The 13,129-nt window shown below is 33.5% G+C and overlaps 1 protein-coding gene across 1 annotated transcript; it reads right to left on the bottom strand.

Moving 5' to 3' along the window:
- Positions 1 to 4,825: 4,825 nt before the first annotated feature.
- LOC111012166 (7-deoxyloganetin glucosyltransferase) lies at positions 4,826 to 7,221 on the bottom strand. Its single transcript, XM_022286219.2, has 2 exons — positions 6,591 to 7,221; positions 4,826 to 5,842 (listed from the first exon to the last, which is right to left on the bottom strand). Exons 1-2 carry the CDS (start codon positions 7,171 to 7,173, stop codon positions 4,902 to 4,904), a joined length of 1,524 nt encoding a protein of 507 aa, XP_022141911.2. The 5' UTR covers positions 7,174 to 7,221; the 3' UTR covers positions 4,826 to 4,901.
- Between the last annotated feature and the right edge of the window lie 5,908 nt (positions 7,222 to 13,129).

Below are 13,129 nucleotides of genomic sequence, written 5' to 3'. Positions count from 1 at the left end.
CGTCTTAATTAAGTTTTTCTTCTCCTATTTATAGAAGGAGTCTTCTTAAGTCGACCGACTCGATCGAGTCTGAATTAATTGGCTGGCCTGATCGTACCTGAGCTTTAAACTCAAGTGACACGATCCATATCCCTTTCTTAACTTCACTTGGATAAATTTAGTAGGTAATTTTACCCATAAAAGTTGTCAATGTTTTTCTTCATTTTCCCTCTCTTTTCTTTAAAAAAAAAAAACCAAAATTGGTCTAAATTGCTTTCCATAACATACTTTTATACCCCCAAATCTATAAAGTAATTTGGCTTTTATGAAAATTTCTGACGTTTTCATGCCTTGGGTTTCATGCACTACCAGCTGTGACCAATAACTGGCTTAGCCTACAAGACACAATGTTCACCATTTCCAAATTCCTTGATTCTTGCTCATCATAGCAACCTTTTGATCGGGTGGGTCGACATGTTAATTTTATAAAAATATTTGGTAAAATGTCATAAATTGAAAACATTATAAAATTATTTAAATTAATAAATAAATATTTTAATACATTTAACAAAAAATATTGTTATTAATATTATGCCTATATAAATGATATTTTGTTGACATCTTTAAATACTCACTCATATTTCTACCATAAAATAGAAAAATTGATTCATCTTTAATATCAAATGTCAAACTCATAGAATTATATATGAAAGCGTTGATGAGAATATCGATTGCATATCCAATTTAATATCCTGAATCAGCATCAAAGTCACCAAACTCCAAGATTTTCTTCTCTTTTTGTAATAGTTTATCAATGGTAAAAATTGACGTACATTGTAGTAATAATAATTTATACATTTTAAATTCAAATTTTAATCAATGAATTATTCATATAATTAAAATAGAGCCCTCTGACAAGAGAGCAGGTAGGATTCTTTTTGTCCATATATTGCCTATGAGGATATGCTTGGTGGGTGGAATCATGCAATAATTGATTGTAAAATATTATTTTATCTTGAAATTAATTTAATGTGGAATAATTAATTAAAACCAAAACAATGACCTTTACGTCCGGAAGAATAGAAAAAAAAAACCCAAAAAAAAAACCAACAGTAGGCTTGAATCTGATGAGTATGAATTCCACTTTAAAAGGACACGCTATCAAAATATAAAAAGACCTGTTTATGAAACTTCTTACCCTCCGGATGGAAATAAAGAAAATTCTAAATTAGAAATAGATAAAAAAGAAAAATCTCTCTTCTGGTTTGAAAAACCTCTTGTGACTATTCTTTTCGACTATAAACCATCGAATCGTCCATTTCGATATATAAAAAATGATAAATTTGAAAAAGCTGTTAGAAATGAAATATCACAATATTTTTTTTATATATGTAAAAATGACGGAAAAGAGAGAATAGTTTTTACGCAGCCGCCTAGTGTATCAACTTTTTTTGAAATGATAAAAAAAAAGTCGCAAGAAAATATTCGGAATCTGCACATTTTTCCAAACTTCAAACATAGGGTTAATGGAAGGAAGTTGAGCGTAATGAAATAATTAAAACCAACTAACTCAAGGCATTCGCTTTGACCTTTCCAGTTCCTCTTTCTAAAGGTGTATTTGAGAGTAATGATAGAATGAGTGATTTAAAAAAAAAGATTTAAGAATAATTGATTTTTCAAAATCACCAATGATGCCTTAAAAATTAATTTAAAATGATTTTATGTTTTCCTAAAATCAATAATTTTAATTATTTGTCAAACATGATCAATAGAAACGGAAGTAATTTTTACAATGGCAAAAGTGATTTTGTCATGCCAAAATCACTCCCGAACAAATTCTAAGTCTCCAAACTTGAGCGGATTCCCGTCTCAACTTTTAAAATACTTTTATCATATATTAAATAATTTATTTAATTTAATAAATTAGTCATTTGGTTTGGTAACATGAGCGCTCCATGGTCATGCCCGTCAAAGACCTATTGTTTGTGGCCGCATGTCAATAACAACCTCTTCCCATATACTTTTATGCTTTGTATTTAATTTTGCATATTGTTGTTTACTTTTTCTTGTATTTTTTGTGGCGAGTGACACCTCGCCACTTTGCATATTCATGCCAGTCAGAGGCAAGATGGTCCAAAATGTACTATATGGATACACCTAGTCACCTTTCTACCTTGTGTTGTATTTTTTTCTTGCCGCTAATTTATTTTCTTGCACTCAAGCTATACAAAAAGCTTTCCAAAATGCTTTCAAATGTTTTTCAAAACCTTTTTCTCTAACCCCGATTCCAAAACAATTTTCACGAAAGCGGGATGGAGGTTGCGACACATAGCCATTATACCACTGGCTATCCGATTTCTAGTAGGTTGACTTGCTTGTGGGCTGAAGCAAGTGCCACACAATCGCTTTGTGAATCCCGATAAAGTGCGATTGTGACAGCCGTCTCGCCTATCTCGCTGGAGTTCAAATATTCCTACATATATGTTATTAATTATATATTACAAAAGGCATATTTCGTCTAAAAATTACATCCATGGATTATATAAATACAAGTTAAAATACTATTTTGGTTTCTGGACTTTAAGTTTCGTTTCATTATGGTCTTTGTATTTTCGAAAGGTTTACTTTGGGTCCCTGTACTTTTATCCTTGTTTATTTTAGTTAATGTACTTTTAAAATATTCGTTTTGGTCTATGTACATTTAAAAAGTGACCATTTTGTTCCATATTTTCAAAAGTTTTAACACGAATTCTATACTTAAAGAAACTCCTTAATATAAAGTCATTGTTACATTTCAAAAAGTATATTGAATATAGTGTTGTGTTGACATTGTCATAGAAAAAATGAGATTAAAAATAAAGTTAATAAGAAAAAATTGTCAGTTTTAAAAAATATAGGGATCAAAACAAACATTTTGAAAGTATATAGACTAAAATAAAGCAATTAAAATTGAAAGTAAAGGGATTAAAGTGAAAAAAAAAACTTAAATTACACAAACAAAAGTGTAGTTTAACCTATAATATATATGTATATAATATTCATTTAAAAGTATCTCATTCTTATATTTTGTAAATTTACATGGTAAGCGATATTTTCTTCAAAGAATTATATCCATAAAGTATCTATGCCAAAGAAATGATAATAAATAGTACTAAAAAGAAGTAATAATAAATATGAAGTATTATAATTTTTTATTTTCTTGTCCGTGTGTGTCTCTCTCTCTATATGTATAAATATTTATTTATTTATTTATTTTTATTGAGTAAGCCTAAGGTGTTGTTGCGTCCAAGCTCCATTTGAGCCACATGGATCGGGTTAACTGGAAGTGAGCGCACCGAGCTCAGATCCGAGCACACTTGGGCTATCTATACGAGCTAAAGACGGCCAATGAGACTAAGGTGCTAACACCCTTTGTCCAAACCGCAATATTCTTTTAGAGGATTACCTGGGACATTGTCGCACCCGCCAGTAGATGACAAAGTGGAAAGAATGTTGCTAGTCCCCACGACCCCCAGCGCAACATTCCACCCTTTGTCTCCGTATCACCTCCTCTCAACATTCCTTCTCCTAATCCAAGTAAGTCGAAATTCCCCAACAACTAATTATGAGAATTTGACACACACTCACACCTAAGTAGACTCTCTTCTCGAGATCACTGCTTCCTTACTTTACTTGCTTAATACCAATTTGCTCTCAACTAAAGTTCTAACTTAGGTATCAAACTGCATTAGGTAAAGCACCACACTGGTGCTCGATTTCCGTGTGTACGTAGGTAAAACTTAAGCTAAGAGACAAAGATGTACGTGACAGTCCTTTAAAAATGGGCGTAACAAAATTTTCGATAAGTGAAAGGACACTTTCTATAAACGGGTAATGACATGCATCTCCACTCGGGAAGCGAGGCACAAGTGAATGCCACGATAGAATCGAAAGGCACATGACATCTCAACTCCAAAAATTCGGTGGCTTCTCAACCAGCCCAAGATTAAAGGCCCAATGGAGGATGAGAGCTATTGTTATCATGACATCTCAACTCCAAAAATTCGGTGGCTTCCCAACCGGCCCAAGATCAGAGGCCCAATAGAGGATGTGAGCCATTGTTATCGGGTTATCTAAGGCAACATGCATCTAAAATCCAAAATCTGAGTGCACTGATTTGAGGAGTTGAGCGCACTTAGACAACCCATGTAAGAGAAAGTTGATGGCCAGGATGCTAACACCCTACGTCGGAACCACAATATGCTCCAGAATATTGCCCAAGATGCTGCTTGCACCCTCCTCTAAAATTCATAAGTGGAGTAGAATGTCGATCGTCCTCGCTGGCCTCCAAGGGAAGATCAAACTTGCATAAGCGAGCTTCCTATCGAAGAGCCCCAAGACTAGAAGGTGAGGACCAAAGAGGCTCCCTTGCTTAAAAACTCGATCTTGTCCGTCTCCTATCTGAAGAAGGTCTAATAACATTGGGACAAAAGCTGGCCTGGCCACTAGAGGATCGAGAGGTTATTATAAAAGTTTTTATGACGGTTATAAATAGTTGTTATTACATTTTTCTGACGCTTATAAAATGTTGTTATAAAAGATTTCACGACGATTATATACCATTGTTATTAAATTTTTTATTGATAGATGTACAAAATTTTCTATTATTTTATTGATAATTATAAACAACCATGAAATAAATTTTCGTGACGTTTATTAATTATTATTGAAGATCATTTTGTGATATTATTTAGCTGCCATTGTTAACCTATTAATAACAGTTTTTTTTTTTTTTTTTTTGTTAACTATCATATTTGCTGGCAATAATCTATTCATGATATTTTTAAGTGTCATATTGAAATCCATATTTATATTGTAGTGAGAATTTATTGCATAAATATCATCAAATAGTAACAAAGTACACAAACCTCTATATTTTTCAATTACATCATCTTCTTATTTGATAGAAGAACTTCAGTAATCAGTTTATCCACCTGCTTGCTAGCAGACCCACCAGGTTTATAAGCTTCTTCTGCCTTACTCTTCAATTCCATTATATTCTCCTTCATCTTCTTCCCCTTCTCTCCATCCATCAACTCTCTCACAAGGTCCTCAACTTCATTTCTCTTCACATTGTTATCAATTTCCATCGCAATGCCCCATTCACTGCAACAATAACGACAATTCGTCTGTTGTTCTGCAAAGAAAGGCCACGAGATCATGGCCACTCCAGCACATATGCTCTCCATGGTTGAATTCCATCCACTGTGTGTCAAAAACCCTCCGACAGATGGATGGTTCAACACTTGTTCTTGAGAGCACCAGCTCCCAATCATGCTTCTATCTTTGGTTTGTGTCACAAATTCAGGTGGCAAAATGGCTGAATCTCCCACAACTATATCAGGCCTTGTGATCCACAGGAATGGCTTCTCACTGTTTGCCAATCCCCATGCAAATTCAGTCAGTTGCTCAGCTGTCATCACTGTGATGCTCCCAAAATTTACATAAACCACAGAATTGGGTTCCTTTGAATTCAGCCACTCAATGCATTCTGATTCCTCAGCCCACAGATTTGACTCAATGGCTCTTAGATTTTCATCCTCTATTTGGTTAACAAGCAAGTGGAGTGGGCCAATAGTGTAAAGAGGAGGAATAATGGAGGAAAGAGCATCCAAAACATCTCGTTCAAGTGCATCATATGTGTTAAATATTATTGCAGAAGCTTCTAGAGATCTGTTAATTTCTTGATTGATAAAATTTAGCACGATATCATCTGGATCTGTTGTTCTAATGATGCTAGGGAGATCCCTCAAACGTATCTCTTTCATTCCTTGAGTCCATTTGATGGTGTTCTCCAAATACCCATTTGTTAAATAGCTCCCATCTGTTTACAAATGTAAGGAGGCCAAAAGTAAATATTTTATATCTCAAATTCAAGAATTTTTTTATTTAAAAACAATAGGCAGGTGATAAAATACATTTCTGACCACGGTACTTTTTGGAATTAATGATTTAATCCCTATACATAGATAACAATTTAGTTCTTGTAGTCTAAAATTTGTAACAATTTAGTCAAATATACAAGCTTTTTGTACATCCATTGTTTCAACGCGAAGTATCAATTTTCATAACATAATGATTTATTACTCGTAGTTTAAAGATTAAAATGGTCAGGATATTAATATTCACGGGTTCCATCTCAAAACCAATTAGCAAATTACAGGAGTAGCCCATATCTATTATAAACGACCATTGTTAGGTCTTCTCTCTTTTCTACGTGAGATCCTTAACATGCCCAAATATTAACAAATGTAATTTGCTCAGAGAGTATTTTTGAAATGTTTATGAAATGTAAAGGATATTTTTGAAACAAATGACAAAGTTTACGAGTATTTTTTATACTTTAACCTAGTTTAAAAATGCATTATATGGTCCGTGGCACAATTTATTGATCTACATATGTAAGGAACCCCATTATATCTTAATAGATTTTTTCATGGAAAATCATAATAAATTTTAGACCAAACTCCAACTCGTTATAATTTTAAACTATGGAGAGGAAATCTTAAAGGTTAAAAGTGACTAAATCTTTAATTAATTCTCTTACTTTTAACCAATTACCTAAATCATACCTTTAAGTGGCACCATTCCCTGCTTTATAAGATCCCTATATTTCAAGTAGCCATAGTAGCCACAACCACTGGCTGTCCAAAATAGAGCATGCGGGATTTTAAACTCCTTAGCAGCCACAGCAGAGAAGGACATGACCACATCCCCAACAACACAGCTAACTGGCGGAGCATCACTTGAGTTCAGCTGAGAAATAAGGTCACACAATGGGGCTAAGCAATTCTTGGTGGTAGATTGGCAAAGTGCAGGAATATCTTGCGTTGAATTGGCATCCGAGAACGGGAGCCCGTCGGGGATGGTTCGGAACTGAAAGTCAAGCAAGCCATCGAGCGAGTTCGGGCCTCTCGACTTGAGTAGCCGCCTGTGGTTGTACTCGGTGTTGACAAAAGTTATGTGAAAGCCTCTGTGGTGGAGAAGCTTTGCCAACTTGAGCATAGGGTTGATATGGCCTTGCGCTGGGTACGAGACACACACAGCGTGGGGTTTAACGTCGGTCTGTGAGATGGAACCCATAATTTTGAAGTCTCTTTTGGGTTGAAATGAAGAAAATTTGGAGCTTGAAGAAATGGAAAAGTGAGGCTGCATTATTCTTATAGCAAAAACAAAGCATTTAGCTGTTTGGATTCATCATTTTTTTAACGATTGATGTGTGTTGGTTGCATTATTCAAGATTCGTATCTGAATAATTTATTGGGTAAAACAAAGACCAACGTGATTCTTGCAGGTGCTGGATTAGGTATGGGGAGTGGGCACTGGGAGCTGGTTGGGGATCTCTTTGAATGAAAATTTTGATTTTAACCATTTGTAAACATCAAATTTATTTAGATGAAACTTAAATTAAAACTTTGAACTAATTAATTTATGGATTAAAATCTTAAATTTAGATAAGTGTGGCTCAATCTATATACCATATTATGTTAGAAGACTGTGAATTAAATTCGAGATGCATGTACGAATGTGGATGTAGCGACAAACATGCATGATAATGAGGATAGACGTCAGTCACATTCTCCTTTGAAAGAAAAAACGGTGCACAGAATCCTCATTAACAATGAATCAATGCCCTTTGTTGACGATGAAATTTGTTGGAAAAATTACTTACCAGAACTTTTCTCTAGCTTCCACAGTTGTTTAGTGAAAACACAATCAACTGTAATAATAAGAGGTAATAAGAAAAGCACACAAACGACACAGAGAATTTATACTGGTTCACTCCAATTAGGCTGACAATGTGTTCTACCATGATTCTGGAATAAATACAATGGACAATACAATCTCTTAAATCTAGAGCTCTCACCAAAAGCCACATAGCTTCTAGGAACTACAACAATAGAATCCTAAGAATACAGGAATGAAAAACTCGACCAAATACCCTCAAGAACTGGTTGTCGATGATGCACTACAATCCTGAGATCTCATCTTTGTATCTTTGTCAAATACTGCCTCAGCACCCACTGAAAACATGCATATATACGTTATGGCCACCCCTCAAATGTGCAACAATACAATTGATAAAGAAAAAACCTAAAAACGAAAGAGGGAATTTATAATATTGTTGTAGCGTTGAGGCGCTACCCTCAGCGTCTCAACGGTCAATTTGGTAATTGCATGCGCCTCTTCTATTTTTCTTTTTAATTGTCGCAGCGTCTCAATACTGTCCCCTCGAACTAACTAGCTCGTGTAGTAAATTCTACAATTTCATTCCTCAATTATTTTTCTTCTATTGTTTTGGCTCCACCAACCCCATCAAGAAGAACGACAACCTACTAATTATGACATTCTATGTCAGAATTTGAAATGCCAACAAGAATAGGTGCCGCGTTACATGTGTACCATACAACAATAAGATTCCCCCAACACATACCCAAGCGGCAAGAACAACTCCATCATCATTGATCTCCACCACCACTTTGGTTTTAAAAATGCCTCACAGGTAAGAAAGAACATGAGGTTTAATTTTATTACAAAACTCTCAAAGTCTCACCCTTAAAACCTTATAAATCCCTCTCTTATTTCTTCCACTATTTAATCAAATTCATCTCATCTCTTTCTCTAAATTTCCATCAACAAACAAAAATTCATCCATGATAGTTTTTTCTCTCTACTCGCTCTCTCCCCTCTAATTGTCTGCTGCTCTCGATTATGACTTCACCGTCGAACTGATCTACAGAAAATTTACCTAATTCGCTGTTGTTCAACCCCTTAGAGAACCCACTACCATCGTCTCATCAATGCCCTCTACCGCTTCATCCGTCGTCGATTATTTATTTTTTAGTGATTTAAATGTTCCCGTCATCGATCATAGATTTGAATCAATTTAATTTAATTTATAATGTAACCTTTTTTTTTTTAACTAACCCATATCCTTAAGTTGAGGTCTAAAACAAGTTATGTAACCCATGAGGCACGTGGGATTTTGGTCATTATCTTCTTTTTGGGACTCAAATAAGATCTCAAAGTAAATTTTTCTTTCCTTTGATGCATTGTAACTTTTAAGAAGGAAGAAAGGTGAAAATTTAGAGAGATGTATTAAGTTTTTTTTTTTCTTTTGAAAGAAAAACATGTATTACTTGTTTATTTGCTAGCTGTATTTTATTTATGAAAAAATTTAATATCAATAGGTGTGATGAGATTTACTATAGCGCGTAAGCAACAAAGAGAGAGAATAAGGATGTAAATTTGGAGGGATAAAAAGAGTAAAAATATATCATAAAATTTAACTATTTACTTAAACTTTATATTTTTATCATTATAAAATAAAACCATGAAATTTCACATGGGATGCAAATGTTTCTTACTAGCATAAATAAAAACAGACTTATAAACTTTTATTCAATATTAGACAATATATAAATTAATTATTTAAGATATTATCATTTATTTTTTTTATAGCATAAATAAAAACAGACTTATAAACTTTTATTCAATATTAGACAATATATAAATTAATTATTTAAGATATTATCATTTACTTTTTTTTTATATACATAATACTTTGAAGTGATTCGAATAACTCGAACCAACTCAATCCGGTTTATCATTCAATAAGAATTGTTTGGGTTGAATAAATTTACAACTCCAAAACTTAAGTTTCGTCTAAAAATTACCTTAACTCAATCCAATCCAATCTATAAATATTTGACTCACTATTTTCCAAATATTATTCTTGAAAATAGTTTGGTGAACATATTTTTGGAAATAGTTTAAAAAACGTAATATTAGAAAAAAAATCCTTAATATAACTACAACAATAAGATTGAATTGCATCAATTTAGTAAATTTGATAAGTTAATTTCTCGTTACTGTAGCCCTTATTAATCAATTTAATTATGGATTAGATTTGCAGCTCTCTCTTTTTGTTTTTATTAATTATTTTATGAATTAGATTTTTGAATGGCACTCGATTACTCAATGATGATTGCCCCACTTGTTTCAATTACTTTTTTTTTTTCGAGTTGATTTTCTGCGTTTCACGTTCAAGTTCTGTGCTAGTCACAATTGTTACTCTATTTAATAAAGTGCTCCGATTATAAGGATCTAATCGGTCTAAGTCACATGACATGGAACTTGGTCCACAAAGCCAAATTCCTTTTTCTTTTCTTTTGGTTTTTTTTTAATTAGAACGTGAAAAATAATGCGACATGAACATATGAAAAGTTAGATTATTATATTTTTATATTTTATTTACTTTTTAATTGTATATTACCACATGTAAAAGTTTGTGACCGCATACATTTGTATATTGTTGTTGTGAAAAACTGGAATTATGTGAATGTCAAGATTGAGAGTGCAGAAAGAATATTTTCCATTGCAAATTCAAGACATCAAGAAATAAAAGAGGAAGATAATAAAAATTGTTGTTATTAATATTATGGGTATATCATGATATTTTATTGATATTTTTTAATCCTTACCTATTTTTTTAATGGTAGAATTCAAATATTGATTCGTCATGTCAAACGTTATAGAAGTGTTGATAAGAATATCGTTGTATAAAAATTAAAAGAGTCGTCAAAGATTTGTCTCTCTTTTATAATAATTTATCAAAAGTAAAAATTGACATAGTAGTAATAAGAATGGTACATTTTATTATAAAAAAAAAAGAATTATACATTTTAAATTAAAATTTTAATCAATAAATACTTCACATAAAATTATCTTTATTTCATATTGATAAAGCCCTTTGACAAGAGAGTAGGTAGGATTATTTTTGTCCATATATTGCCTGTGGGAATACTTTTAAATCATTGCAAGGTGGAGTCTATGCAATAACTTTTAATTTTTAATTTCTATTATTATTATTTTTCTTTTAGTTGTGGAGTCATTGCAATAGTTGATTTTATAATATTATATTCTTGAAATCAATTTAATATGGAATACTTAAAACCAAAACAATAATAGGGAAACAGAAAAATAAAAACCAAGAAAATGTGTAGCTTTTTATTACATATTTTTATGTTGACCATCGTTATATTTTTTATAAGTTTTTTCTTTTTTTTTTTTTTTGAAAATATGGTTTCATTGAATTAATTAAGCCACATGGGCATCATTTAAAGGGCATATCCCCTTGTACAATGTCAAGAAGCCAACGAGGGAAATTAAACTGCCAAGCACACGTGGCAGAAAGAGAAGTGACTCCCCATTTTGCTTAACTATGGGGAGAGAAATTGCAATATCGGGAGGAGTGGTTGAAAGAAATGAAATCGAAACAGTAAGTTAGGGCTTCAATATTTGAATTGCAATAACGGCACCATCTTTTTTTCCTTTCTCATCTTCCTCATCCTTCTTCTTCCCGCCTCCCCATTCTTCTTCCTTGTCTTCTTCTCTATTTTTTCTTCTCCTAATATCTCGAGTCGCATAGAAACCTATTTATTGTCCATGTTCCCAGCATTTTCCTACTTCCTTTCGTGCAAAACACCGGTCACGTCTCAGACATCGGCATCTCCACCAAAAGAAATAGAGAATGTTACAATCGGTCGGTGCAAGCTATGAGAATAGAGGAAGTTGGTTTCCATAAATAGGAAACCGACTAGGTCGGTTTCAACGTTGGGGTCAGCCAAAAATCGACCCCAATCGATGCTCACCCCTAATCAAACATATACAAAAAACCAAAAATTAAAAATCAAAAACCAAAATGGTTATCACACGAGTCCTTATCTATTTGTTGTTTATTCGGTCAATTTCGTTTTTTCACTTAACTAATTAGACATTGTTTCTTGATCAAGTATAGCACGAATTTGAAGAAGACAAGTCCCATGATTGCAACTAATTGATTATTGAACTTCTCTGTTGGGTTAGTGTTACATCAGTTTATTAGATAACCAATAAATGAATTAAATTTACCCAATCCATAAGCTTAAGTTTTTGGGTTGAGTGGTGGTCTATTCATCGTTAACATAGTTATAGTATTTGAAATGTACAAATTCGATCCATACTTAGTTCGTATATCTAAATGAATGTTTTGATAAGAGACAGAAGTTGAAATCTTTTATAAAAAATTTAATCTTCGACCAGGGTTGCCTTATGAGATATGGAATCCTCTCAACTGAGTCAATCCTATACGCTACCTGCGCTGCCTTGTGGTTGGTTACTCCACATCAGAAGTTTGCCATCTACTGCATCAGGATTCTTTCTGCAAGTCCTTCACAAAAACAGATTGGGATAGTGATGATAAGATCGGAATACAATGATCTTATCTAAAAATTCAAAATGAAATTTAAACAAATTAATTTACATTTAATTACAATAATAAATTAAATTAAACACTTGAGATATCTAGTTTCAGCTAGGCTGTGAATCTAGATATGGGTCGTTGATGTCGTATCCTTCGAAGGGATCGAAGTCTTCTTCGACATCATTGTTGATAGAGGTGGAGAAGTCTACATCTGTCTGGGGGTCGTCTGGGTCAGAGATTTGAACCGCGACCGTATTGAGAACTGAGTTGAAGTCGGCTTGGGATCCGGCTCCAGCTAGCGAGCTCATGACAGCATTTTTGGCTAGAAGGAAACTCTCGTCTTCTTGCCTTGTCACGTCCTGGAGATGAATGTTGGTTTTCAACCAGTTCTTCATCTTCTAGGAATCTAGATAGGAATAATCGAATTTTTCCCACCACTTGATGCGTAAAGCTTTGCTCAATGCTTTGAAGTTGCCACTGGGTCCTAGCTGGAAATTCCAGCAAAAGATCCATGGTATTTGAAAATACAAAGCAAATCTAACCGTCTTAGAAAGGGGAGACGAATAGATACTTTGTTGGAACAGATGGTACGATCTTTGAACTTCAACCGGAAAAATTTCTTCGGAGAGTCCAAAATATGTCCACCAACTTTGAAACCAATTCGGAAAGTGCGATTTGTAAGCTTGCTTACAAAAAGTCACAAACCAAGAATGGTTGTAACCTTGCAACCAGAAGACAACATACCATGCCTTCATGTAGTCGCGATAGTTGTAAGTCTGAGGCTGAAAGGTCGCCGTCAGTTTCTTCCCTACAAACATTCCCTGTTTCTAGGAGGAAGGGGTAAGGATGCGGAAGATCCTGAGTTTT

Source organism: Momordica charantia (genome assembly GCF_013281855.1).
Source record: "Momordica charantia cultivar OHB3-1 chromosome 4 unlocalized genomic scaffold, Mcharantia_2.0 BLBB01000004.1, whole genome shotgun sequence".
In the NCBI taxonomy this organism is placed as follows: domain Eukaryota; kingdom Viridiplantae; phylum Streptophyta; class Magnoliopsida; order Cucurbitales; family Cucurbitaceae; genus Momordica; species Momordica charantia.
Note: the sequence above shows the minus strand (reverse complement) of the source record. Positions and strands in the feature narration are given on the sequence as shown.